The 24,172-nt window shown below is 57.9% G+C and overlaps 5 protein-coding genes across 15 annotated transcripts in view; 4 read left to right on the plus strand and 1 right to left on the minus strand.

Annotated features, from left to right (window-relative positions):
- The first annotated feature begins 690 nt into the window (after nucleotides 1–690).
- Nucleotides 691–9,119, plus strand: TMCO6 (transmembrane and coiled-coil domains 6). 9 transcript variants are annotated; one of them, XR_003253855.1, is made up of 11 exons: nucleotides 692–1,012; nucleotides 1,276–1,385; nucleotides 1,541–1,724; nucleotides 3,354–3,458; nucleotides 4,067–4,152; nucleotides 4,836–4,952; nucleotides 5,681–5,792; nucleotides 5,881–6,058; nucleotides 6,545–6,639; nucleotides 6,832–7,197; nucleotides 7,285–7,376. XR_003253855.1 is itself a non-coding variant. In XM_026067885.1 (11 exons), exons 1-11 carry the CDS (start codon nucleotides 713–715, stop codon nucleotides 8,640–8,642), a joined length of 1,620 nt encoding a protein of 539 aa, XP_025923670.1. In that variant the 5' UTR covers nucleotides 698–712; the 3' UTR covers nucleotides 8,643–9,119. The 9 variants fall into 9 exon arrangements, 5 of the variants coding, with proteins under 5 accessions (XP_025923671.1, XP_025923673.1, XP_025923672.1 ...); XM_026067885.1 differs by lacking the exon at nucleotides 6,832–7,197 and adding an exon at nucleotides 8,478–9,119 and having other exon boundaries at nucleotides 698–1,012; nucleotides 7,285–7,452; XR_003253853.1 differs by lacking the exons at nucleotides 6,832–7,197; nucleotides 7,285–7,376 and adding an exon at nucleotides 8,478–8,562 and having other exon boundaries at nucleotides 691–1,012; nucleotides 5,881–6,303.
- Nucleotides 9,043–10,311, minus strand: NDUFA2 (NADH:ubiquinone oxidoreductase subunit A2). Its single transcript, XM_026067891.1, has 3 exons — nucleotides 10,172–10,311; nucleotides 9,838–9,944; nucleotides 9,043–9,241 (listed from the first exon to the last, which is right to left on the minus strand). Exons 1-3 carry the CDS (start codon nucleotides 10,273–10,275, stop codon nucleotides 9,150–9,152), a joined length of 303 nt encoding a protein of 100 aa, XP_025923676.1. The 5' UTR covers nucleotides 10,276–10,311; the 3' UTR covers nucleotides 9,043–9,149.
- A 99-nt stretch (nucleotides 10,312–10,410) lies between these two features.
- On the plus strand, nucleotides 10,411–19,678 carry IK (IK cytokine). 2 transcript variants are annotated; one of them, XM_026067876.1, is made up of 20 exons: nucleotides 10,411–10,485; nucleotides 10,896–10,962; nucleotides 11,204–11,296; nucleotides 11,735–11,794; nucleotides 12,382–12,549; nucleotides 12,634–12,748; nucleotides 13,038–13,108; nucleotides 13,212–13,258; nucleotides 13,543–13,706; nucleotides 13,824–13,932; nucleotides 14,381–14,420; nucleotides 14,829–15,054; nucleotides 15,421–15,439; nucleotides 16,031–16,109; nucleotides 16,413–16,493; nucleotides 17,083–17,140; nucleotides 17,608–17,696; nucleotides 18,032–18,140; nucleotides 18,884–18,918; nucleotides 19,379–19,678. In XM_026067876.1, exons 1-20 carry the CDS (start codon nucleotides 10,470–10,472, stop codon nucleotides 19,404–19,406), a joined length of 1,674 nt encoding a protein of 557 aa, XP_025923661.1. In that variant the 5' UTR covers nucleotides 10,411–10,469; the 3' UTR covers nucleotides 19,407–19,678. The 2 variants fall into 2 exon arrangements, with proteins under 2 accessions (XP_025923661.1, XP_025923662.1); XM_026067877.1 differs by lacking the exon at nucleotides 18,884–18,918.
- Nucleotides 19,679–19,780: 102 nt separating this feature from the next.
- WDR55 (WD repeat domain 55) lies at nucleotides 19,781–23,758 on the plus strand. Its single transcript, XM_026067878.1, has 8 exons — nucleotides 19,781–21,410; nucleotides 21,488–21,663; nucleotides 21,799–21,899; nucleotides 22,068–22,155; nucleotides 22,383–22,562; nucleotides 22,698–22,797; nucleotides 22,907–23,076; nucleotides 23,313–23,758. The coding sequence occupies exons 1-8, from the start codon at nucleotides 21,393–21,395 to the stop codon at nucleotides 23,632–23,634; spliced, it is 1,155 nt and encodes a 384-aa protein (XP_025923663.1). The 5' UTR covers nucleotides 19,781–21,392; the 3' UTR covers nucleotides 23,635–23,758.
- Nucleotides 23,759–23,975: 217 nt separating this feature from the next.
- Nucleotides 23,976–24,172, plus strand: part of LOC112967103 (UDP-glucose 6-dehydrogenase-like) — a 4,909-nt gene continuing 4,712 nt past the window's right edge. For both annotated transcript variants that reach the window (XM_026067874.1, XM_026067875.1), the window contains exon 1: nucleotides 23,976–23,995. The gene's annotated coding sequence lies outside the window, so the exon portion shown is untranslated. The remainder of the gene's footprint in view (nucleotides 23,996–24,172) is intronic.

A 24,172-nucleotide genomic window follows, 5' to 3' on the forward strand; every position in this document is an offset into this window, starting at 1 on the left:
CCGGGCGGAGGCGGGGCAGGGCGGGCGGCCCCGCAGGGCCGGGCCCTGGAGCCGTCGGGCCGGGCCGGCCGGGGCACCCGGGGCTGGTGGGGCCCGTGAGTGACCCGGGGGCCCCGGGGCTGGGTTGGCCCGTGGACCGGGGGTGACGGGGGACCGGGGGGACGATCCGGTCCCTGGAGGTGCTTCTGGAGGGAGCTGCCGGTCAGGCCCCGTCGCCGGCCACGTCTCGCCCCGTTGCGCCCGGTCGGTCCCCGGTGAAAGGGGGACAGTGGTGATAAGGGGAGCGGGGAGAAACCGGGGTGAGGGCGGAGGGGACGGAGGGTCACTGGGGTAACACAGGGCACCGAGAGCCACCGACTGCCCCGCGGCAGGACCGAAACAGACCGCGCGGTCCCCAGGGACCCTCGCCCCGTCCAGCTTCCCCGCTGGGCGCTGTGCATCCCCGGGGAGGTGCGCAAGCAGGTCCCACGGGTTGGCGTCCCAGGGCTCCCTGCAGATTTGGGGTGGTGTTTTACGTCCTTCTTTTATCCACGTGGCCCGTTTCCTCAGTTCTCTCCCTGTAGGTCGGGTTTTTCGAGGTCTGCCCTGCATAAAACCAGCCCTGGGGCCCTCCCAGTGCAGCCCCGGTGCCACCATCAGGCTCTCCTGGCTCTCTGCCTGGCCGCCGTGGCCTCGTGCACTGCCATGCAGCTCCCAGTCTGCACCCAGCCCCATGCCTCAAAGTCCCGTGGGGTGCGAGGTTCAAACTTGGTCCTTGCCTCCTGCATCCCTCCTAGCTCGTACAAGAAGGAACCGGCAGCTTCTCCCCATTAAAAAGACTGAGGCTGTTTGGTGGGATCGAAACGTGCCCTGCCATAAGCGGGTGGTAACGGGGACCGGTCTGATTGCAGTTCTCAGGAAGGCCCGGCGGCAGGAGCAGCTGGTCAGCAAGCGGCTTCTGCGGGAAGACCCCACGGCAGAGGGCAGGCAGGATGGAGTGGAGATCGTGCCGGACCCCCTCACGGAGGAGGAGGTGAAGAACATGACCTTCTGCATGATGATGGAGATCCCTGGGGCTCTTCCCCAGGCTCCGGGCATGCTGAGGAGCCTGTGCGGCTGGGGAGGGGTTGGGAGTGTTTTCTCAGTCGCTGTGAGACACAGTTACCATGAGAAGCGCCAAGATCCGTCGTGACCATCTGCAGTTGTGCCCTGGATTTCTTTGCTTCCGGGGTTAACAGGATGAAATCTTTACTCTGGCCCTGCTTGAAATTCACCCGTCTCTTTGTCTTCTGTCAGGTTTTGGAACTGCTCAGAGGCATGCAGAGAGGTTCAGAGGACAGGAAAAGATCGCTGAGCCGTCTCCGCTGGGCTCTGCAGAATAAGGAGACACAGCAACAATTTGTCAGGTCAGCCCAAGTCTGATGCTGTGGCTGCTGGCCCAAAGCAGTGTTATTGAGGCTATGCCCAGAGTGGTCCTTTGTCCCCCTCTTTGCATGGACATGTTGGGGCATGGCTGAGGATGGGAAGACGGGAGGTAACAGCACCCTTTGGGTTCCTCCAGGCTGGATGGCAGTGTTCGGATGCTCATTGGACTGTTCACCAGCAGCCTGGCCGACATGCAGATGGAGGCAGCTCGCTGTCTCCATGAGCTCTCCCACTCCAGCGACCCTGCTGTGGCTGAGGCATGTCTGCCGGTGACCTCCTATCTCCTGACCTACCTCTCGGGACACAGCGTTGAGTTCACGGTAAGATCCAGGCCTGTGTTTGCCAGGGCTCTCACTCCTGATGCTCCTTTGGTAGCAGTGGGGTTTCAGTAGGGCCTATTTTGGCCAGCCTTGGCCTAATAGAGCTCACACAGAAGTGCTGGTGGGAAGGGACCCTCTGGAAGTCTCTAGTCCAACCTCCCCCTCAGAGCAGGACTGTCCCCAGCACTAGCCCAGGGCAGCTGTGGCTTTGTCTGACTGAGTCTTGGAAACCCACACGCACGAAAAACCTCCCTCTCTGTGTCCTGGCCCAAAACCAAGAGGAGTTAGCCCTATCATGTTTGCACCTCCTTCCAGGTGGCTGCTGGCTGCTCATGTATATCCTCCCGAGCTTTGTCTCGGCCAGGCGAACCCAGCCCACCACCCACCACCCTTCTTGTAGTCCTTTGCCCCATGTCCCAGCTACTCTGGCAGCCTCCACCTCTCCTGACCTGGGGGCTCCAGACTGGGCCCACCACCCGTGTGGCCTCCCCAGTGCCAAGCAGAGGGGATAACCCCATTTCTCGCTCTGCTGGCCACGCTCCTGATATATTTAATGAGGTAAACTGCATCCTGGGCTCTGTCATTTGCAGTGGTTTGTCCCACTTGCAGTGGGTTCCTCCCTGCAGCCCCAGGAGCAGCTGCCCTTTCCAGCTCAGAGCTACATCTTCAGGGGGACTGTGGGTTGTGGCACTTGGACTCTATCATCAGGTCTGGGGGCTTGGTGTCTGTGCACCAAGAACCAGGTGATGCAGGTTGTTTCAGATGTTTAAAAGACCTTGGATTGCTTGCAAGGAGCTACTGAAAGACATGAGCAGTTGCAGGCTGAGATGAGAGGACGGATACTTTGTTGGCTGACCTGTCAAGCAAAATACAGACAGCTTTCATCCAGGTGGAGAGGAAGAGCAGGGTGCTTGTCTCTCCAAACCATGGAGTTTGATCCAGGCGAAGGAGTGAACAGTTGGACTAGCTTTGGGGCACCTGTGTGTTTTACCAGCTGGGTCAGCCAGTGCCTGTGGGGGCTGGACCTGTGAGARCACTGCCTGGGCTCAGCAAATGGGCAGCACAGAGGCAGCGGGAGATCCCTGCAGAGCCCTTGATGGTGGAGGGGAGGGCTGTGCCACTCAGCCAGTATTTGAAGTGAGTGGTCAGTTTAGGGAAGGAACCGCGCATGAGCTGTGGAGCAGAGAGCCTTGCCTGGCATGCAGTGCTTCTCTGAGGAGCAGACAGGATCGGAGCTAAGGGACAAGATGGGGACTAACTCCAAGACAATCATCACATTTTAATGCAGCACATAGGCAGCCTCCAAGAGGATACCCTGGAATGTGTCCAAGAAATGTGATGGGAATAAGAGGCCTGGAAAACCTCTGAAATGGAAATGATCAGATGTTCTGCCAGTCCCAGCCTGAGTAAGAGAACAAGGATAAACTGAAGCCAGTCTAGCTGAGAGAGTCCAGTTTCATCCACTTGTGTTTGCCCCTCTGGAGACAGCTTCTGCCCCGCTCTGAGGAAGCATGGCCCAGGAAGCAGGGCCCCAAAGTCCTGTTGGCTGCCATGCCCTGGGCACCCAGGCTGGCCGGGGTCCTGCTGAGGATCATGGAGGGGTGACCTGCTCTCTCGGGTGTGTTTCAGGAGCTGTGTTTGTACACGCTGGGGAACCTGGTAGTAGAAAGCGAGGCCGTGATGAAACAGCTTCTGCCTCAGGGCATTATTCCGGCACTGGCATCCTGCATCCAGGTGGGTGAAATAGCTCTGCCAAGGCTCTTCCCGTGTTGTGCCCCAAAAGAGGCCTTTCCCTGTGCCCTTTAGACACTGTCTGACAGTACTGAGTTACCAGCCCTCCCTGCAGTTGTGGCTGTGTGGAGACTGCTCAGCAAAGGGCTGTCTCTTCACAGGCGAGGGGCTCGCATGGACTCTCCCGCACACCAATTTAGGGAGTCAGAGTACCGCCTTGTGCTCTTCTCCAGCTGAATCTCTCACATGCATAACTGTGGCTTGCAGATAAACTGTCTCTAACACAGTGACCTGCAGGCTTCTCCCCACTGCGTGGTTTGGGTCCAGCAGGCAGATGAGGCCAGCACAGGGTGAGCAGGGCTGTCATTCGCAGATCTGAATGTCCAGAGCCACACAGCTGCTGTGGCCTGTTCACACAAGGCCTGAGCTGGCTCCATCGCTCCCAGCCCCTGCTGTTGCCCCTTCTTCCCCAGGCATGGAGAGACTGTGCCTCTTAGCTGCTGGGTTTGGCGTTACATAAAGGTATCGCCCTTTCCCCAGCATGGCGGCCGGTGCCTGGGGTTCCCTGTAGGTCTGTTTTGTGGAATTAGCTTCGTTCTCTTTAATTGCAGTCCCCACATGAGGCTGTGCTGGAAGGTCTGGGCTACGTCCTGTCACAGCTGCTCCAAGCCAAGGAAGCCCCCACAGAGATTGTACCGTGAGTCTGAGCCTCTTACCCTCTGTCAGGATGGGCCCTGGGGCCTAGCATGGTATTTGCACACCAGGGACAATGATGCATCTCACATCGCAGTGATATTAATGGTTCAGAGCAGAAGCCCACCAGAACTATGGAGATTTTATGCAGATCAGGGTGCAGGGCTTGGCTCTGTTCCTTCAGCCTCATCTGAGCAGACAGCCTTGGTATTTCGGTAAAGGACAGTGGTGGGCGGACTGGGCTAATGGGGAAACTCTGGCCATGTTCTTCCTGGCAGGGAAAAGATCAGCTTGACAGTCCCCAGTGCCAAAGATGTGACCCCAGCCAAGGTGTTCTGAGTGTCCCCAAGGCCCTGCCATGGACAGGCATGTTAGTGCCTGGCATGATATTTTCCATGCCAGAGAGAACTGAGCAGTCTGGATTTATTAATTGATGGCTTATAAGCAGCCAGTGTGTGACTGCTGAGAGCTTGCAGCTGCCTTGCACTGCACCTTAGCAGTGTCCGTGTCTGTAGCCCTTTGCTGAGAGTTTCTTCCAGGTGCTTTTGGGAGCCTGTGGCCCTGCCTGGACAGCACGAGGGAGAGCAGCTCCCTGCCTGGCAGGGGGGGCTGATCTTTGCCTGTCAGTTGTCTGTCCTGCTTGTGCTCCAGCCTGTGGCTCCATTAATTCTGCCCTTCTGCCTCCAGCTTGGTTCTGGACTCCAGTCTCCCCCAGCACATGCTTCGACTGGTTTGCTCCGGCCTCAAGTCTGGGACAGGAGCTGCTGTGGAGTTTGCCTGGTGTCTCCACTACATCATTTGTAGGTAAACGCACTTTTCCTTTTGTTTCGAGTCCCCTGGGGCAGCCGAACGCAGAAGCACAAAGGCTCCGTTGGCCAGAGCACAGGCCTGCGTGGAGCCCGTTGCTGCCAATCTGGTCCCATGTGAGGGCTCTGACCTGGACTGCCTCCCCTTGCCCTTTTCCTTTGGGAAAGCAATTTCCCTCTCATGCTGGGCACGTCCAGTCCCACATCTTAGCACACATGGACTATTTGCAGGATTGTCGAGTTTGTTTACAGGGTGATACTGCTGATAGTAACCCAAGGCTGTTCCTAGTCCTCTGAAAACCCCTCCACTGCCTCCCCTTGTCTGGCCGTGCCCTCCCCAAGCTCCCTGAGTCCTCGAGGTTATGGGGCTGACTCAGTGTCCCCTGGTCAGGCTGGCTGCAGCCAGCAACCTATGTCTGCCTCAGCCTGGCTGTTTTGGTGACATGTCTTTCAGCAACCTTGAAAGAGGGGAAAGGAGTGTACGTGGGTACTCGGAGAAGGGCCAGGGTGGTTGTCTCCAGAGCCACTTTGAGGTTTCATCTATTTTCCATGGGCTTTTAAACTTTCTAAAAGCACCTGCCCAGACACAAGCTGCTCTTCGAATGTGGAATGAAGTCTGTGGTGGTTCAGGAGGGCAGGAAGCAATTCCAGGTTCAGGTGTTTGGCAAGGGCTGCAGTCTCCGGGCTGGGTGCAGAGAGCAACCATGTTGTCCCTTCCCTTTGCAGCCATACAGCCAACGCGATATTGCTATCACTGGGGGCTATGCCTGCTCTTGCCTCACTCTTGCTCGACCTGGCCTCCAAAATCTCCCAAAGCACTTCCGAGGGCCTGGAGCTGGTAAGACTTAGGCAGGGCTCCTGCCTTCCTCAGCATTGCTGTGGGGATGCAGTCCAGCTTTAGGACATTACGTTTCCCACTGTCACAGCTCGTCTGCCCAGTGCTGCGGTGCCTTAGCAACCTGCTTGCAGAGGAGACGGTGGGCTGCGAAGTCCAGATCCAGGATGAGCGCCTGCTCGTGGCCCTGTTCATAATCCTGCAGTGCTTCTTCCAGGAGCACCCATTCATTGTGCAGGAGTGTCTCTGGCTGCTGAACAACCTTACGGGTGAGTGTCCCTGTGTGGCCAGGAGCAGAGCTAGAGTTGCTGCTGCTGGGACCTGCCCTGATCGATGGCAGACTCAGAGATCGTGGCACAAAGAGCCTCCCAGCAGAGCCACACCACACCCTGGCACAGTCAGCGCGGGAGGAACTGCCAGGTGGCGCATGAAGTCAAGCACATGGCAATGCCTCTGGGATGGAAAAATTCTCCCTTCTAAGATGCGACAGCAGAAACGCTCCGAAATCGAACAGGTCTTTCCCCTTGTGTGTGTTGCCACCTTGATTCAATCCCCAGGATAGGTTTTGAACTTGGTAAGACGTAGTGGGCAGGGATCACCTGTCCTCTGGCACCATGTGAGCCCGTCATGTGCTGTGAGCACACCTCGTGTTTGCCAAGCGCAACTGGCATGTACCATCTCTGTCCCTTGTCTACAGCTGCCTCCTGCACTGAGGCCTTGGTTTCGTTAACATGTTCGTCCTCCACCCCTCCTAGCGGATGAGCCCTTCTTCTGCTCTGCTGTGCTAACCCTGGACCTGCTCCCGGCCCTGCTGCAGCTCCTGCCATGTTCCCAGACAGTGAGCGTGTTGGTAAGAACTTGTCTTGTACCCCAGATCTGGGAAAAAGCACTCAGCTTTCAGGAACATGAATTCTGCATGTGCAGTGCTCAGGTTGGAGGTTGGCTTGGAACAGTGATAATAGCTTGGCAGAGAATCCTGTGTTGTGTTAGCATCCCCATCTGCCTCCGCTAAAGTCACTGCCTCCCTATTTGCCCTTGACAGAGGCCTGTCCCGGCAGAGGAGGGATCCCCCGTTGTCCCTACTACCGTTGTTGCAGGAACCCAAGGCGGACACTAGCGTGGTGCCAGGCCTGCCAATACCTGGAGTGGGTTGAGGGAAGCTGCTGCCTGCTGCTTTTGGAAGACCCCAGTGCCTTCCTCTTGGAGGATGCTCTACCAGCGGTGGTCTGGCCTTGACTGCTGGGGGAGGGATCCTGCCAAGTCAAACCAGAGCAGGGCGGGTGGATGAACAGTGCCCCAGCACGGTGAAGATGAGGAAGGCTTTTAAAGAGCATTCAAAAACCAGCTGGCATCAGTGGGCATATGGAGCTGGGGAAACATGACTTGCCTGACCTTCAGGGAGGGCATGGTTGGTTGCAGCCCTCCAAAGTCTGTCAGAAATCCCTTGTCCGTTAATGGAGTTTTGGTTGGTCACTGTCACAGCTTCTCCCCCCAGGTCCTGACCGTGCTGTGCAATATAGCGGAGAAGGGGCCGGCCTACTGCCAGGAGCTGCACCGGCAGGCTATGATTCCCCCACTGCTGGGCACCCTCACGCTCACTGACTCAGAAGTGGTGGGGCAGTGTCTCGAGCTGCTGCACCTCCTCTTCCTGCACTGGCCAGAGGTAGGGCTGCAGGATTCACACCACAGAGCTCAGCATGAGATCTTATGGCAGGGGATGAGAATGGTTATTTAAATAAAGCTGGTCTCACCCACTCCAACTCTTGCCCCTGCACGCCTCAGCACACAGACCTGTGCCTGAGGAGGGACCAGGGTCAGCTGTGTGACACAGCAGGCAGAAGTCCTTGTCATGTCTCTGGGGTTCCTCTTGACTGACAGGGACAAAGTGTTTTTTTGGGCAGGTTGTTTGTACCCTTAAGGAGTTGCTGGTTATTGTGGGGTTTTGCTTCAGTTGTGCTTACTTCAGGCTCCATATGCTCCAGGCCAGCCTGCTGTCTAGCATCTGTTTTTCCTCATTCTATCAGGCTAAGTGGGAGAAGAAGGGCACGTGCCTTGTTGCTGGGCCCTTTTTGCTATCCTCCTGCTGTCAAGCAGATGAATTTCCACTGCCAAGTTGTCTGTGATACAGCTGTAGTCTTTCAGGGCTTCATGTAAACACGTTCCTCTGGTTTATTGATAATCAGGAACACAACTGACAGTAATACAGGCTGCCTTTGAACCCTTGCTCTGCTGTTTCTTCCACTGCTTTCACACACGCTTCCATTGATGCTTCGTTCAGACCAATTGTAGTATTTCCATTACAACTCTCCACAGCCTCAGCCTACTCTCCTGTCTGGGCAGACCCAGCTTGGGGCTACTATGGAAAAATGGGCTAATGGTTCCCCCTTCTCAGAGGGTGCAAGAAGCCCAGGTACTGAGGCCTGTTTCTGCGCAGAGCTCTTGGGACTGACTGCAGGTGTTCAGCGTGCAGGGTTTAAGCACAGTTCTGTGCTTAAAATGATCTGGGCGGCTATATTTACCTGACTGGGCTTTGGTGTCTGGTAGGGCTCTGGCGAATTTTCCAGCCCTGCTCCCTGGGGTGTACGATGGCAGTTGTGGGGCCAGGACGGATAGGAGCAACTGTAGTCGCTACTCAGCTGCCTTAGCTCTCAGGAGGCAGCCAGCTCTTACCCCTCTCTCCTCACACAGGCTGCTGTTGACTTCGTCAGTCAAGGAGGGCAGCGGGCCCTTGAGCAGCATCGGAGCACCCCAGAACTCCAGGAACGGGTGCGAGCACTGCTGGACATGGCCTCGCAGCCAGCGGGAGCCTCTGCTGTCAGTACCACGCACGCTGCATTGCCTGCTCTCTCCTAGGTGATGCTGTCTCCCTTCCCTCCACCTGCCCTTGTGCCACAAGGAGGAATAAACCGTTCACAGTGTGCTCTGCTTTCACGCACCGCCGACCTAGGGATGGTTAGAGGTCTAACAGCCAGCTGTAAGCCCCAGCGCAAGGCTGTTGGTCCCAGATGAGGGTCCTTGGCAAAGTACAGCTGTTCTCTGCTCCCTCTCCCGAAGGTCCTTACAGTCACCTAGCCGGAACCAAGTCCGGCCCACTCCTCCATGCCTCGCCATGTGTGGCCAGGGCAGAGCTGTGCTGCAACCAGTGCAGAAAGGCTCTCGTTTCTGGGAAGATGGTGTATAAACCCTGCTGGATGTGCTGGCTTACTCCAGTGTCTCCTTTTGTCACTGCAGCTTTAAGCCCAACACACAAAGCTCAGGGTGAGCATATGCTTTTATGTGATTAATAACTTAATGATAAACATGTTTAACATTAAAGCTCATCAAAAAAGTCTTCAGCATGTGCAGATTTACTGTCCGTCTTCAGACCTTGGTTTTCACAATGTTCTCTAAGGCCTTGGCTACTTCATCCACACTTAGGTTATTCAGCGGCACGCTTCTCTCCTTGCCGAACTCTGTAGGAGAGACAGAAGGTGAGAGAGGGAGTAGGTGCCTTGTTCGTTTTCTACTGGAAGGGCCAGCCAAAGCCCTGATTTAGGTTTGCCAGGGCTTCGGCCAGTGTCACTGGAGCCACAGCCCTGGCCGCCACCATCCTCCTTTATCACCCAGCGCTCTCCAGTGTGCCTTGCTGTGCCCAAGTTACTGCTTCCACCTTCCCTTTACCCTGTGATTCAGTTTCTCCCTTAGCCAATGCAGCGTGCCATGCTTGCTTGCCTCTTCTTGTTAACTCTTAATGCAGCTGACCAGAGGCTGCAGTGACGTCCCCAAAGCAACCTGGGAGCTTTCAACCCACACGCATCCAGATCCTCACAAACACTTCAGTAAAACACTGCTGATACAGTGAAACCAGAAAGAAAAAAGCAGAAAACATTTTTTTGCATAGGCATCTTATGGTGGTAGGAGACAACAGACACAAGCTGGCAAACACCTCCTAGTGAGCGGGTCTGTTTTGTGCCTCCCACCAGGTTACACAGCCATAATGCACACAGATAAGCATGCCATTAAGAAATCTTGAATCTTGCCAATTAGTGATAATTCTTGCCCCACTTACCGTATCGAGCCCACAGTTTGGGCTGCACCTCGGAGCATTCGCGAATGAGGATGGGGAAATCCGGGTTTGCCTTCTTCAGGGTCACGTAGTGTTGCTCAATGAAGTCCCTGGGAAGAGAGGGGTGTCTGATTCCCGGGGCAGGAGGAGCACGGCCAAGCCCCCTCCCCAGAGCCGCTTCAACAGCGCGCCCGGGACCCGGGGAGCCTCCGCCAGCGAGCTGGGGCTTCACGCAGCTGCGACACGGGGCTGCGTCCCAGCCTCTACGCTGGCGTACAGCGCCGAGCACCGTCTCCCCCCGGCCCGGGCACAGCGCCGCCCGGCAGCCGGCCCGCACCTGACGCCGCGGCTGCCCGGGGAGCGCTGGCACAGGTGGATGCGGAGCTCCCGCAGGCTCCGGCCCAGGCCGCCCCCGATGCCCCTCACAGCCGCCGCCGCCATCTTCCTTCCGGGCCTCCCTTAGCGACGGCAGCGGGCGGGGCTTCGGCGCCCGCCAATCGCAGAGGACCTGGTTCCGCGGCTGGCCAATGCGGGAGGGGGAGGGCTCGGCGCACGGGCGGAAGGGCGGGACGCGGGGTGTGCTGGGAGGGCGAGCGGCGCTTCCGGTGTGGGGTTGTTGTGCGGAGCGGGCCGAGATGCCGGAGCGGGACAGTGAGTGGGGGCGGCGGCGGCTCCCGGGGCACCGCGGCGCTCCTGGGGGTGGGGGGGAGCGCGGGAGCAGCCCGGGTGTCGGGGCCCGCCGGGGTGTCGGGGCCCGCCGGGGTGTCGGGGCGCTGGGCCCCGCCGCCGGGTGGAGGCAGCCCCCGCCGGCGGGGGGGGGGGAGGAGGGGCGTGGGGCCGTCCCGTGGCACGGAGCCCACGGGGCAGGGGCTCCTGAGGGGGTGATACCGGGCCCCGCGCTCCCCTGCCAGCCTGTCCCGGGGCAGCGGTGGTGTGTGCCCGTAGGCGAGCGGGGTGAGTGCTGTCCCCCTCCCTGCCTGCGGGCAGGGCCCGGCTGGGAGGGTGGTGGGGGCAGGAGCGGGGGGGCGGCTCTGAGCGCTCTGTTTCTTCCCGTCCCCCAGGTGAGCCGTTCTCCAACCCCCTGGCCCCCGATGGCCACGATGTGGATGACGCGCACTCCTTCCACCAGTGAGCACAGCACCCGGTTGGCGGGGCGGGATCGAGCCAGGACCGCTGGCCTCAGGGTCACAATGCTGACTCCCATATCTGGAGGCTGAGCAACCCATCTAGTGCAGCCCCCAGGTTCCCTCCACGGCTGCCTTGTGTTCAGTCCTGTCGCACGGGATGCCCTCAGGCTCCGCGGTACCCATCCCTCAGGCTGATCTTTCTTTGGGAGATGATTGTTACTTTTTCTATGTCTTCTTTACAGATCTAAGCTGACCAATGAAGACTTCAGAAAGCTTCTTATGACCCCGCGGGCTGCGCCAACATCTGCGCCACCGTCCAAATCTCGCCACCATGAGTGAGTAGAGTGTGTTTCACGTAGCTGTGGGACAGAGCATGGCCTTTCTCCCTTGAAGACTCTGTTTCTATCTGATTTTCTCAGCCTGCACTCTATAGTGGGGTATTTAAAGGCCTGTGCTAATGAGTGTGCAGGCAGGGCCCAAGGAGCAGACTTTGGCCTTGCTTTGTGCTCAGGTCYGTAGAAACTGTGTATGTGTTATTGGAGTTAATTGGATAAATAAGTTGCTCAGAACTATTGTGAATGATAGGTTTTAAAAAAATGTGCAAAATCCACTCTACATGAAGGGTCTTAAGAGGCAGCTTTGGTTTTTCACTCTGTAAAAGCTTTTGGGTATCTCAGTGCCGTGTTGTGCCTGAGTTACTGTTCTGTCTAGCTGCCTTTGTTGGTGTGAGTCTGTGCAGCTTATGATGTGTGTGGTTTCTCACCCTTCTCCAGGATGCCCCGGGAGTACAACGAGGACGAAGATCCGGCTGCTCGCAGAAGGAAGAAGAAAAGGTAAATGGGGAAGTGATGCATCAAGAGATATCTTCCCATGTCATTTCCTTCCTATGGAAGCAATTCTTCAGCAGCTTGGGCTGCCAGAGGACCCTAAATGGCCCGGATTATTTTGGGACTTTGGAGCAAGAGCAAAGGAGCTAAGTAGAGTGAGAAGGGTTTAGATTGAGTGACTGCCGCTGCTTGTGGGAATGGATGTGGAAGGGTGACAGCAGGGTGAGGGTGAAGCTTCTCTGCCAGAAGAAGTGGGAGAGAGTTCTGCAGGTGACTGGCAGATCTGGACAGCACTGGGGCATCTGCACTAGTGAGCATTTCCCTTGGTGCACACCTATGCAGCAGGACTATACTTGGGGTTTTTCCCTTTGGAAGGGGCTCAGCTCCTCTCCAGTGAGCCTGTACAACAGTTTTGTCTTGTCTAGTATTTTCAAAGCATGTTGTGTCCCTTGGTGTTTTAGCACATGTTTGGGGAAGGGGTAGGGAGCAGGAAAGGTGTGGGGGGGGGGGGCGCCTTGGGAGCTGTGTCAGCTGGCCAAGTGTTATAAGTGTAACCCTGTAACTCTAACACTGAGCTGTGTCTCCAACCCCAGCTACTATGCAAAGCTGCGCCAGCAGGAGATAGAGCGTGAGAGGGAGCTGGCTGAGAAGTACAGGGATCGAGCCAAGGAGAGGAGAGATGGTGTCAACAAGGACTACGAGGAAACAGAGCTGATCAGCACAACTGCGAACTACAGAGCTGTGGGGCCCACTGCAGAGGCGTACGTGAGCCTGTAGCCAGGCCTTGTCTTGCTGGTCTGCTCCAGAGTGACTCTATCATAACTGGCCCTATTCTTGTTGCACAGGGATAAATCAGCTGCGGAAAAGAGGAGACAGTTGATCCAGGAGTCCAAGTTCTTGGGTGGTGACATGGAGCACACTCACTTGGTGAAGGGTCTGGATTTTGCGCTGCTGCAGAAGGTGAGCACAGATAGCACCATGTCGCTCCGGGCAGCACTTGACTTGGCAGTTTCACTTGTATTCCCTGGTTCTCTCCTCTTCTCTTCTAGCGGCAGAGGGTGGGGAGAAGGTAGTAGTCGCTGCTTACAAACTCTTCAGTCCAGTGTTGTCAGTGTGCTCCTGGAATAGCTCCCTCTTTTTGGGAGAGGTTTAAGAGGGGTTGGGGATCTGGTGGAAGAACTCTTGCTGGTTCAGATGAGCAGCTGTGTCGTGGATTGGTCCATAATGCATGGATTTGCTTTGTGGCCAGGTACGAGCTGAGATTGCCAGCAAAGAGAAAGAAGAGGAGGAAATGATGGAGAAGCCCCAAAAGGAAACCAAGTAAGTGGTTAAGGGTGCTCTGCTCCTGAGTGCAGCAGCCCCAGCAGAGAGGAGGAGGAGGAGGCATACAAACACTTACTGTAATGCTTCTCTTTCTTTTCAGGAAAGATGAAGATCCTGAAAACAAAATTGAATTCAAGACTCGGTTGGGTAAGACTGTGTGCATGTGTCTGCTCACCACCTTACATGGGTTGTGCCATGAAGGGTGGGAGAAGTCTTGAAGGGTGGATGGAGGAATGAAAGTCTTAACTCGTGGGATGGGAGGGTCTGGCAAACAGGAACGTCTTCATCAAGTAGAAATTCTGATTCTGAGGGCTGGAGGAAGCATCTCTCCTAGCAGGTGGTTATGAGATCTCTGATCAGCTATGGATGCCTCAGCGTGGGACTGTCCACTCTCTCAAGAGTGACTCTCCCACACATTTCCTTCCCCCCAGGGCGGAACATCTACCGCATTCTGTTCAAGAGCAAAGCCTATGAACGGAACGAGCTGTTCCTGCCAGGGAGGATGGCCTACGTGGTGGATCTGGATGATGAGTATGCTGATACTGATATCCCAACCACGCTGATCCGGAGCAAGGCTGACTGCCCCACCATGGAGGTACCCAGCTAGCATCCAGGTTTCCTGACTACTTTGGTTTGAATTGGCCAGGGCCGGGCCTGGCAAGAGGGGCTGCCTGGCTAGAGAATCAGCTGCTTGCTTGGATTTCTCTTTCAGGCGCAAACTACTCTGACCACAAATGATATCGTCATCAGCAAATTGACACAGATCCTCTCCTATCTCAGGCAAGGGACCCGCAACAAGAAGCTCAAGAAGAAAGACAAAGGTAGGAGCTCAAGTGAGCCAACAGCAGGACTTTAAACTTGAAGCACACTTCGAAAGAATGAGATGTATTTTGGTGGTGTGATACTCCCCTGCACCATGAGGCAGTGGACTTGGAGGACAGTAACTTCCTATAGTTCCCGAGTCGTGAAGGTGGGCTGCTCTGTGCTGGGACCACGAGGGACTGGCTGCTGGGAACATACAGCTGCAAGAGTTGCAGCTGCTTTCTTCTCTGTAGTTAAGTCACAGTTCCTTGGAGAAATGCCCCTTGTCAGGGAGAGGCATGATGGCTTGCTCAGGGGGTCGGATATGACATGGGAACCTCAGAGGAACTCATGAGGACATCCTCCAGGCCTGCTATTGTAGGGGCTTGGGAACCAGCGTGGGGACAGGGAAGTGGTATGGGTCAGGTGCAGAATGACCTGCCTCTGACTGCTGCTGTGTCTTTGCAGGGAAGCTGGATGAGAAGAAACCCCCTGAAGCTGATATGAAGTAAGTGACTCCGCTAGGGCTGTTAGGTCATAGCTTTCTGCTCTTTGGAATGTCTCTTTGGGTTGGGAGAAGGCTGGATTTAGGGCATCTGGAGCAAGATGCCTCTTCAGATGTCAGTTCTTTGAGTTGTTTTTAGGACATGGCGGCCCAGGCTGGGGGCAAGCCCTGGTTTTAGTTCAGATTTGAGGTATGCAAGGGCTTTGTGTTGTCCTGGTCCACAGGAAGCAAGTCCAGGCAATAGGAGAAAGCAGAGATGCAGTGATACCTTGGAYAGATATGGAAGCCAGTGGGCATCCTTAACTATCTGATAGTGCTGCATGCTTCTTTGTTAGGTTCCAGTTCAAGGGGAGGTGGCTGTGGCCTCTCCTGTTGCACCATTCATAATTGGGGGTTCTTTTCCACTTCTAGCATCTTTGAAGACATTGGGGATTACGTACCCTCCACTGCGAAGATGCCACGAGAGAAGGAGCGGGAAAGGTACCGTGAGAGAGAGCGCGACAGGGACCGGGAACGTGACCGGGACAGGGAGCGTGAGAGGGACCGGGAACGTGACCGCGAGAGAGAGCGTGACCGGGAGCGGGAGGAGGAAAAGAAGAGGCACAGCTACTTTGAGAAGCCTAAAGCTGATGATGAGGTGAGTCCCTGCTTATGAAGCATGGACTTTCCCCACCTGATCTCTGCCCTTTGGGGAGTGCAGCTGTGGGGTTAGTGTGGTTACTCTGGTGGCTTTGGGTGTCTCCCTGGTCATGTCATCACGTGCGCCTGTGTTCTGCTCTTGCTGAGCTCTGTCTCACAGAGCCAGGGGCTGGTGGGTGGCTGGGCAATTGTCCTCTTCAGCAGTAAGGCAGGACTGGAGCAAGCTGGTGACCTTTATGGCTTGGTCCTGCATGCACACACTTGCTACGGACAGTCTAAGGTGAAGCTGCATATCCTGCAGCACTGTCACTTGCCTGCTTCCAGCTCTCCCAGGTAACACTATATCTCTTCCTTTTCTTTCCAGCCCACAGACATCGACAAAGGTGAGTCAAGTTGTGAGGACGGATGTTTGAGCGAGGCCGGGTGGGATTGCAGGCTGCAGGACAGCTGCTTAGCTCCATCTCTCTAGCCTGCATGAGCTCTCTGTGTTCCCATGGGCTGCTATGACAGGGGGCACTGCCTGCCCTGAGGGATGGGGATTGGAGTGAAGAGCCTTGTGCCTCCAGGCTGGTGTGTGCCAGGCCTGCCTGAGTGTGAGTGCAGATGTTTCCCTGGCAGTGGACCAGCTCAGCAGGCCTTGTGCTGGCTGTAAACTAAGGAGGTTTCAGGGTCTCCTGGGATCAGCCTTGCAAAAACTGCCCCTCACTAATCTCACTCTGTCATCAGACTGGAGTTTGTTGCTCCTCAGTTATTTTCCCAGCTCCTCCTTCTCTACCTTATATGGAGCCTGTCCTGCTGCCTGTTGTCCCCTCCTAGGACTATCCATCCCAAGTACCTTGTAACAGGCTGCCCCTGGCTGCCATAGGAAGCTATATGAATTGGTCATGCAGAAGGGGGCTCTTGTCAGCCCTGCGTGTTTATCAAGAGGAGCTGTTCCCCCACCAAAACTCAGTCTGCTGTCCTCTCTACCCCAGGACCTGGCTCAGCCAAGGAGCTCATCAAATCCATCAACGAGAAGTTTGCTGGAGCTGCTGGCTGGGAGGGAACAGAGACATATCCTTTACCATCTGTGCCAGCCTGACTGACTCCAGGGCTGGGCTTCCTTTGAGGGCAAGACTTGCGTAAGCATAGCTGTGTGGCCGCCCTTCCTCAGTGCAGAAGGGCTCCTTTTGCTGTAGTGGAGAAATGTGACCCAAACCTTGCTGCCTATTTTGCAGCCTCCGAGTTGCTGGTGGTGGGGCAAGCATATGCTTGTGGTGGGGTGGGAGAGAATTGCTCTTTGCCTGGCTGTGCTCAGCCCTTTGCTGTGGGGCTGTGTGGTGTTGCCGTGCTGTTGCTTTCCTTTACCAGTGTCACGTTGAAGAAGCCAGAAGACAAGAAGCAACTGGGCGACTTCTTTGGCATGTCAAACAGCTATGCCGAGTGCTACCCTGCCACGTAAGGGAGCCCCGGGAAGCTGTGGGGTGGGAGTGGGATGCACTGAGGGGTTGCTGTTCTCTGGCAGCAAGAGCTGACGCGCCAGCCCCACTGCTCCTTGCTGTCTCTGTTTGGGGGCCTTGCCACCCTGTGCAACTAGTTAGTAAAATGCTCCCTGGGTCCTTGGTTCAGGTAGAGATGACTTTTTTCTTAGCAGCTCTCTGCTAGAAACAGCTACCTGGAACCTGCTGCCCTTACCCAGTCCCATGCCAGTCCTCCCCCAGGGAGAGGTGGAGGGGGCTTGGTAAAGGATGTCCTCATTGAGCTCTGGCTGCAAAGCAGTCAGCACAAGAGCAGCTTTCAGCCTGCAGAGTTATCTTAGGAGTATATGCAGTTTGACCTTGGATGCCCTTGTGATCCAGGTTTAGCTTTAGGGCTTGCAGGTGGAGGAACTTCCCTCTGGTCTGGGAACTGCGTGCGTTTGGCCTGGGGCTGTGAGAGATGGCTCCCACCAGCTTGCTGCCTCATGAGCTTTGTGGCTAGGTCGTGAGGTCCTCATCTGTGTCCTGAGGACCCTGCTTCAAGCACTTTTCTTGCTTTTCTTGTGCAGAATGGATGATATGGCTGTGGACAGTGATGAAGAGGTGGATTACAGCAAAATGGATCAGGTATGCACTTGCAAGCTTTTAGGACCAGGCAGTGAGCTAGGCATCAGTGCAGGCTCAGAGGAGCCCACAGGAGGGGAACATGCTTGTGCAGAGGGGTTGGATGCTCTGGAGCTGGGTGCTGAATGTGTTTCAGGGCTTGCTGAAGCACTGTGTGCCTGAGTCTGTGAAGGCGCTATAGTCCCAGGGAGCAAATACGCGCTGCTTTCTGACAACCAACTGAGGGGCCGTTGGGATGTGAGCTAGTCTCTCAACTCCCTGTTCCACAGCATCTACCATTTGGGATCCCTCAGGAAGGGATCTCGGAGCCAAATCCAGGCTTGGTGCTAGAGTTCAATGCTGCCTTCTTTGTAGCACTGAACTGGAGCTGACAGGAGGTTGAGGTCTTGCCTGGGTGCACTGGCTGCATGAGAACCCCTGGCCAGCGTTGACTGAGGAGCAGGACCGAGTGTCTCTTTTCTTTGCTGCAGGGTAACAAGAAGGGGCCCCTGGGCCGCTGGGACTTCGACACGCAGGAGGAGTACAGTGAATACATGAACAACAAAGAGGCTCTGCCCAAGTGAGTGCAGCAGTTGCGAAGGGCTGGATGCAGCTGGAGGAGAGTTCTGGGTGGGGACAGTAATACTGGTCAAACCCATGCCTGGGGGGGGCTTAAATCAAGGAGGAGATCCCCTGGTAAGGGCTAGAGGAAGATCCTCCAAGTCTGGTGCCTGGTGGCTTGTCTTTGCTTTTAGTATCTCCCTTTGGGACTTCAGCCCAGCCGCTGCTTTCAGGGATCCAAGCCAGCCCTGTGGAGAGCAGGCCTGTAACTGGAGCAGACCTAAGTGTCCGTTCCACTGTCAGCCCAGTGCATCTGCTCTGAGTGCTGAGCTCTCTATCTCACTCCTTCCCCAGAGCGGCGTTCCAGTACGGAATCAAGATGTCTGAGGGACGCAAAACCCGTCGCTTCAAGGAGACAAACGACAAGGCAGAGCTGGACCGGCAGTGGAAGAAGATCAGTGCGGTGAGTGCCTGGAGCTGGGGTGCTGTCTGCCTGGGTCAGGGACTGCTAGCATATCCTGGGGTCAGGAGAGTTCCCACCCCAGCTCTGCACTCACTGCAGCCAGGCATTGCTGATGTGCAGCAAGTCTGGCTCTTTCCAGAAGCTGGGTCTGCTCCTTACCAGATCATCAGCCAGACCCAAATACTTGGGGCTTCAGGAACAAGGAGGTATCCACAGCTTCAGGTTCTCCTTTTGCAGCTCTTACCCTGGGAGCAGCCCTGATCCAGCGTGGCTTTGCTCAGGGCCCTCAGGGCTCTGCAGCAGATGAATGCTTCCAAAGCTGGCAGCTCTGAGCTATCTGAATGGGCTTGGAGGGGACCAGGCATGTTACTGGCTCCCTGTTCCCCAGCTGGCAGTGCTGGGAGCTCTGCGGGGACGGTGTCATGACAGGATGAGCTGGCCATGAACAGCCCAATGGGATAGGATGGTCTAGGAGCAAGCAAGAACAGACGCTAAGAAAACATGGTGTGCCTTGCTGGCCCGGATGGAGCAAAGAGGGAACAAGCCAGGCTTTTCTAGGCTTTGGGCAGCTTGTGGCACAGCTTCCCCTTGCCTCAGCTGGCTTTAGCCCTCTGCTGCAAGACCTGAGCTCCACCCTGTTTTTCCCTGGAGGGTGCCTTGCCCTTGCAGAAGAGAGTTGCCCTTGTGCTGTTGCAGGCAGCCATCTACCCTCAGGGTAACAAGAGCTTGTGTTTTCTCTGCAGATCATTGAGAAGAGAAAGAAGCTGGAGGCTGATGGGTTAGTATAATCGCCTCTGCTGTTAGCTCAGTAACTGGGCAGCTCTGGGGCCTGCGTCCTTCAGGGTGGAGAGCATGGCTGCCTCCTGCTACCTCTCCCTGGGGCTGGAGGGGGCAGGGACTCCTGCTCTCCCTGCCAGCTCTCATCAGTGAGGCTGGAGAGACAGTGGAGTATGTTCAGCCTCTCCAGGGTGCTTCTGCAGTGCTTGCAGGGCACCTCTGTCCCTGACTGGGGGTGGGTGCTGAGCAGCCCTGACAGCTGAGGTCCCTGTTTGGGCTCTTCCTTGACCAGGCAGTCAGCTGTGCGCTGTCTGGCTGGGTGCAGCCAGGAACTGTTTGAGCCCCAGCACTCTGCTGTGAGGTGAAACTCTGGGCTCCAGTGCTGAGCCCTGGGAGGGAGGGGGATTGAGCTGTCTGCCCCACGTCCTTCTCACCAGCATCACTCCCACATCTCGTTTCAGGGTTGAGGTGAAAAGGCCCAAGTACTGATGCCCTGGCTGTGATTCCACATCTCGTCCTCCAGCTCCTGGAGCCCCAGCCCACTAGATGCTGTGTTCCTAGAGCTCGCTGGCATGCTGCAGGCTGGATTCTCCCTCTCCTTGGCCCCTGAGCAATCTCCTTTCTGCTCCAGGCTGGGGTGATGTGTGCTGCCTGACCTTGTGCTGTGGGGCTGTGTGCCCAGGCTCTCCCCACTCTGGAGCTGGCTCTGCAGCCTGTGATTTGTAACCCTTGTAGCTGCAATAAAATTGCACTAACTTTGAGGGAATGTCTGGGTGTGGGGGGGTGGGCAGAGAGAGGGTGCCTGGATGAACTGAGAGCAGCGTGAGCTCTTTCCCTCCCCCAGGAGGGCTGTGCCAGTCTCCTCATGTCCTCTCCTGGTAGTGACTGTGCACCTGGGGCTACAGCCTGCTGCTGCCTGGTTCTGCTACCCTTGGCATGGCAGAACAACCTCTGCTCCCTTGTCCCAGATAAGGACATCCTTCATGGGATCTGTCTGGGACAGGGGTGGGCTCGCTGTCTGCTGCCCAGCAAATATAGCAGGGACAGAGGCTTGACCCAGGCTGGAGCATCTCAGATGTTGGAACCTGAAATGAATTGCAGTTAAGCTTATAACAGTAATGCTGCTGTGCCTGCAGAGACGTTGATAACAAGTTAGGAAGGAATTACATCTTCCTTTTACCCTTTTTATGAAATGTGGAGTGCTGGGGTACTACCTGGCTGCGAGAACCTGTGTGCAACCAGTAAGGGTTAGAGCACATTAAGGCTGTCTTAGTGCCTGGAGAAATAGTAAATGCTATTCTAACGGTGTGTTTGAGCTACAACTGGAGAAAATCAGCTGCTGAGCCTACCAGAATACCCCCCAGACAGCTGTGTTATCAGTGCCTTGGTGCATGGGAAAGAAATTGGGTGCTGGGGGGAGCACACCATGGAGTCATGCTCCTTCCCCTGTGTAAAATTTGTTCAAGCTGCCCAAATGGCTGGTGGTGGGACTGTACCTAGTGGGGGAGCAGCACATATCCCTGAGCTGCACCACCCCAGCCACAGAGCTGGTCTCTGCTTCCTGGCGCTGTGGCTCAGTGTGCACACAGCCTATCTCCCTGTTTCAGAGGCAGGGGGGGTGCCAGGGCTCACTGGCCGGCCTGGCCTGGGGACCTGCTGCGTGGTGGATGTGATGGGACTGGCATAGCAGAGAGCTTGGGGATGCAGTCACCACGAGGCAAAGCTTGTCACCACCGTGCGCAACCTGCAGGGAGCTGGAATAGTCCCTAAGGGCAAAGGTAGGGACATTGCCGATGGCTCCTGGGGGGTCGGATGGGGTGCTGGGCAGCACCTTTGGGTGCAGCTGAGCCTTTGAAAGGGGCTGAACTCCCACCAGGGCTGTCCTGGCCATCGGTTACCACCAGGCCCCGGCTGCTCTCTTCCCCTGGGACACGGGGCTCCTGGGGGTGGCTGCAGAAGAGGCCACTGCCAGGGTGTTTCTGGGCTTGTCTGGCTGCCCCAGCGCTCCTGGAGGGTGCAAAGCAAGGTGCTGCCAGGGACGCTCTCTGGGCTCATGAGCAGGGCAGCGGGAGCCTAGTGTGCAAACGAGTAATTAAGAAAGAATATATTAAAAAGCCGGGTGAATTAACAAATTAAAATACGGAGTGGCATCCGACAAAAGGGCCAGGGGTGCCCGCGGGTTCGAACCCCTGGCGGGGCGAGTGCGAGGGAAACGCAATCAGCCGAAGGAACCGCTGGGCTATAGCCGGCCCGGGAGCCCTTGCGGCGCGCTATGCTAAGAGCCTCGAACGTGGCCCCATGCAAATGAGCCTGTGACGTTATGCGGGCGGTGGGTGGGGCTGTCGAGGCCCCGGGGAAGCGCCCGCTCGCAGAGAACGAGCGGCCGGGATTGTATGCAAATGATAAGGCGGGGCATGCAAATGAGCGGGGGAGCGCGCGCCTGCGCACAGCGCGGCGCGTGGCTGCTGTGGCGGCATGGCGGCGCCCGGCGCGGTGAGCGCGTCGGGGAGGGTGGGGGAGGGCGGCGGGGCCGGCGGCGGCCGCGGGCTCACCGCGCCGCTCTGCCCCAGGTGTGCTCGGCCGGCGACGAGGCGGAGGAGGAAGAGGAGGAGGAGGAGGCGGGGAGGGAGCCGCGGCTGCGGGACACCCCTGAGGACATCCTCCTCGAGGCGGCGGCCAACGCCATCGCCCTGCACCCGGCCCGGGCCGTGCTGGCGGCGGGGGACGTGGACGGCGACGTGTACCTGTGAGCGGGGCCGCCCGTCGGGGCCCTCCGCGGCCGCGGCGGGGCCTTGTGGCGGGGCAGGGCCTCCGCGGGGCCCGGGCGGCGGCTCCCCCGAGGGGGGCCCGGGCCCTCCCGAGCCTGAGCCGGTGCTTGCAGGTACGCGTACTCCTGCGTGGAGGGGGAGAACCGGGAGCTCTGGTCTTCGGGGCACCACCTGAAGTCCTGCCGGGATGTGGCCTTTTCCCTCGACGGGCAGAGTGAGTGCGCGGCCACGCGGGGCGGCTGGGCGCTTTGGCTGCTGGATGCCTCGGCCGGGACGCTGGCAGGCAGGGCAGGAGCCCAGGGCACGTCCCCGAAGGGCCAAGGGGACCCACGCACCCACCCCGGGTGACAGCAGTGCCCTCGGTGCTGACACCGCTCTCCAGAGCTCTTCACGGTGTCCAAGGATAAGTCTATCCACATCCTGACGGTGGAGGACGGCCGGCTGGAGACACGGTTCTCCAAGGCTCACAGGTACGTGTGCGCGGGCCACCACAGTCTGGACATCCCCCGGGGAGGGGATGGCTCATCTGAGGTACCCTGACACCCCATTCTCCTTCCCTCCTGTGCTGGGCCACGAGCCTGGGGCCGGGCAGGCGGAGGCTGAAGAATCAGCCCCAGTGCTTTGGGCTCCGTTTGCTAGTGGCTGGGAGAAGAGCCTGTGCTGTGACTGTGTTGGTGTGGGGCTGGGGTCTCCACAGCTCGGCCCTCAATTGCGTCCTGCCTATCAACGATCACGTCTTTGCCACGGGGGATGATGGTGGTGCGCTGAAGGTGTGGGACCTGCGTAAGGGAGCCACAGTCCTGGAGGCCCGGCAGCACGAGGAATACATCAGCGCTATGGCTGTGGACGGTAACGGGAAGCTCCTGCTGACTGCCAGGTACTGCGGGGCTCCTCAGTGCCCGGATCAGCTCCCTGCGCTCATGTAGCACATTCCCCTGTGACCAGGGCTCCTGCTGTCTGCACCCTGCCCTGGGATCCTGCACCCATGATGGGCCTGTTCTGTCTCCTGCAGTGGTGATGGCACCCTGGGCGTCTTCAACATCAAGAGGCGTCGCTTTGAGCTGCTCTCAGAGCCGCAGAACGGGGACCTGACATCTGTTGTGCTCCTGAAGGTAGGTGCTGGGCCCTGCTGTGGAGCAAGGGCCACAGCCCCATGGCTTGCTCTCCATGTCCCCAGGCTTCTTTTCTTGCTTCCATCTTACATTCCTCCACCTTGCTCAGAGGGGGAAGAAAGTGGCTTGTGGCTCCAGCGAGGGGACAATCTACCTCTTCAACTGGGATGGCTTTGGGGCCACCAGTGACCGCTTCGCTCTGAGGGCCGAGTCCATCGACTGCATGGTCCCCATCACGGAGAACATCGTGTGCACAGGGTCCCTTGATGGTGTCATCAGGTCAGAGTGCTCTGGGTCTGGGCTGGGACAGGGGGAGGCTCTGGGAAGCATACGGGACAAGAGTGGCCTTGGGTGGGAGTGAGGAAGATGGAAAAGGAGGATGGCGAGCAAAGGTTGCCCTGGCACCTGGGAGGCATGTGTCTGACCTGATGCCACGGGGATGGGCTTATGGCCTGGATGAGGTCATGGTTGCCCCAGGAAGGTCCTCGCTCAGGTGTCGTTCATCTTGTCTCCAGGGCAGTGAATGTCTTGCCAAACCGGGTGCTGGGCTGCGTTGGGCAGCACACGGGGGAGCCCATTGAGCAGCTGGCCATGGCCCCTGGGGGGCAGCTCCTGGCCAGCTGTGCCCACGACCAGAAGGTGAAGTTCTGGGACATCTCCTCCCTGGGCTCCATTGTGGTGGACGACTACCGGAAGAAGAAGAAGAAGGGGGGGCCGCTGAAGGCCCTGAGCAGCAAGGCTGCGGGCGGCGGCGAGGACTTCTTTGCGGATCTGCGCGAGGAGCCGGAGGCGGCGCAGGAAGCGGCAACCGGGAGCGACAGCGATGACAGTGACTGAGGCGGGGGCACGAAGCGGGAGAGCCAGGCCAGGGTGCGCGGCGCCGCCGCACTCCCAGCTCAGGCCGGGGGCGGCCGGGCCGGGTGCAGCGCCGCCGAGGTCCGAGCCCGGGCACGGGGTGGCCAGGCCGCCGCGGCGGGGGCGGGGCCCTGCAGCGGCGGGGGCGGGGCCGGGGCCTGCCAATAAAGCTCTACTGGTCGCCATCTGGCTCTGTTTGTGCCGGTAGGGGCGGGGCTCCTCGAGGCCACGCCCCGTGGCGGGCCCGCACCTCTCCCTCCTCCGCGGGGGCGTAGGGAGGCACCGCCCCCACGCCGCGCCCAGGCGTTGCGCGCGCCCGGCGGGAAGCGGCCGCCGCGCCGAGGTAGGGTGCGAACGGCCGTGCTGACCGCGGCCGGCCCGCTCGCCTCATTGGGCCGTGCCGCCGGGGAGCGGTGATCTCATTGGCTCGCGGGGCTGCCGCTCAAGCTGAGGCGGGGACGGGCCCTTAAGTGGGGGCAGGGGGAGCCCTGGTGGTGTGTGTGGGGGACTCCGCTCGGTG

Source organism: Apteryx rowi, unplaced genomic scaffold (assembly GCF_003343035.1).
Source record: "Apteryx rowi isolate R43461 unplaced genomic scaffold, aptRow1 scaffold_264, whole genome shotgun sequence".
NCBI lineage: Eukaryota > Metazoa > Chordata > Aves > Apterygiformes > Apterygidae > Apteryx > Apteryx rowi.

What these genes read in the sequence shown, in the direction of transcription:
- WDR55 (XM_026067878.1), top strand. An exon ending in GTGGACGGCGACGTGTACCT is followed by an intron (nt 21,664 to 21,798) that starts GTGAGCGGGGCC and finishes CGGTGCTTGCAG; the next exon opens with GTACGCGTACTCCTGCGTGG. An exon ending in TCCCTTGATGGTGTCATCAG is followed by an intron (nt 23,077 to 23,312) that starts GTCAGAGTGCTC and finishes TCTTGTCTCCAG; the next exon opens with GGCAGTGAATGTCTTGCCAA.
- IK (XM_026067876.1), top strand. An exon ending in GACGCGCACTCCTTCCACCA is followed by an intron (nt 10,963 to 11,203) that starts GTGAGCACAGCA and finishes TCTTCTTTACAG; the next exon opens with ATCTAAGCTGACCAATGAAG. An exon ending in AAGCCCCAAAAGGAAACCAA is followed by an intron (nt 13,109 to 13,211) that starts GTAAGTGGTTAA and finishes CTTTCTTTTCAG; the next exon opens with GAAAGATGAAGATCCTGAAA.
- TMCO6 (XM_026067885.1), top strand. Translation starts at nt 713, where the DNA reads ATGCCTCAAAGTCCCGTGGGGTGCGAGGTTCAAACTTGGTCCTTGCCT. An exon ending in ACACAGCAACAATTTGTCAG is followed by an intron (nt 1,386 to 1,540) that starts GTCAGCCCAAGT and finishes GGGTTCCTCCAG; the next exon opens with GCTGGATGGCAGTGTTCGGA. An exon ending in CTTCCGAGGGCCTGGAGCTG is followed by an intron (nt 5,793 to 5,880) that starts GTAAGACTTAGG and finishes CCACTGTCACAG; the next exon opens with CTCGTCTGCCCAGTGCTGCG.
- NDUFA2 (XM_026067891.1), bottom strand. Translation starts at nt 10,275, where the DNA reads ATGGCGGCGGCGGCTGTGAGGGGCATCGGGGGCGGCCTGGGCCGGAGC. An exon ending in CCGGGCAGCCGCGGCGTCAG is followed by an intron (nt 9,945 to 10,171) that starts GTGCGGGCCGGC and finishes CTCTCTTCCCAG; the next exon opens with GGACTTCATTGAGCAACACT. An exon ending in CAAACTGTGGGCTCGATACG is followed by an intron (nt 9,242 to 9,837) that starts GTAAGTGGGGCA and finishes TCTCTCCTACAG; the next exon opens with AGTTCGGCAAGGAGAGAAGC.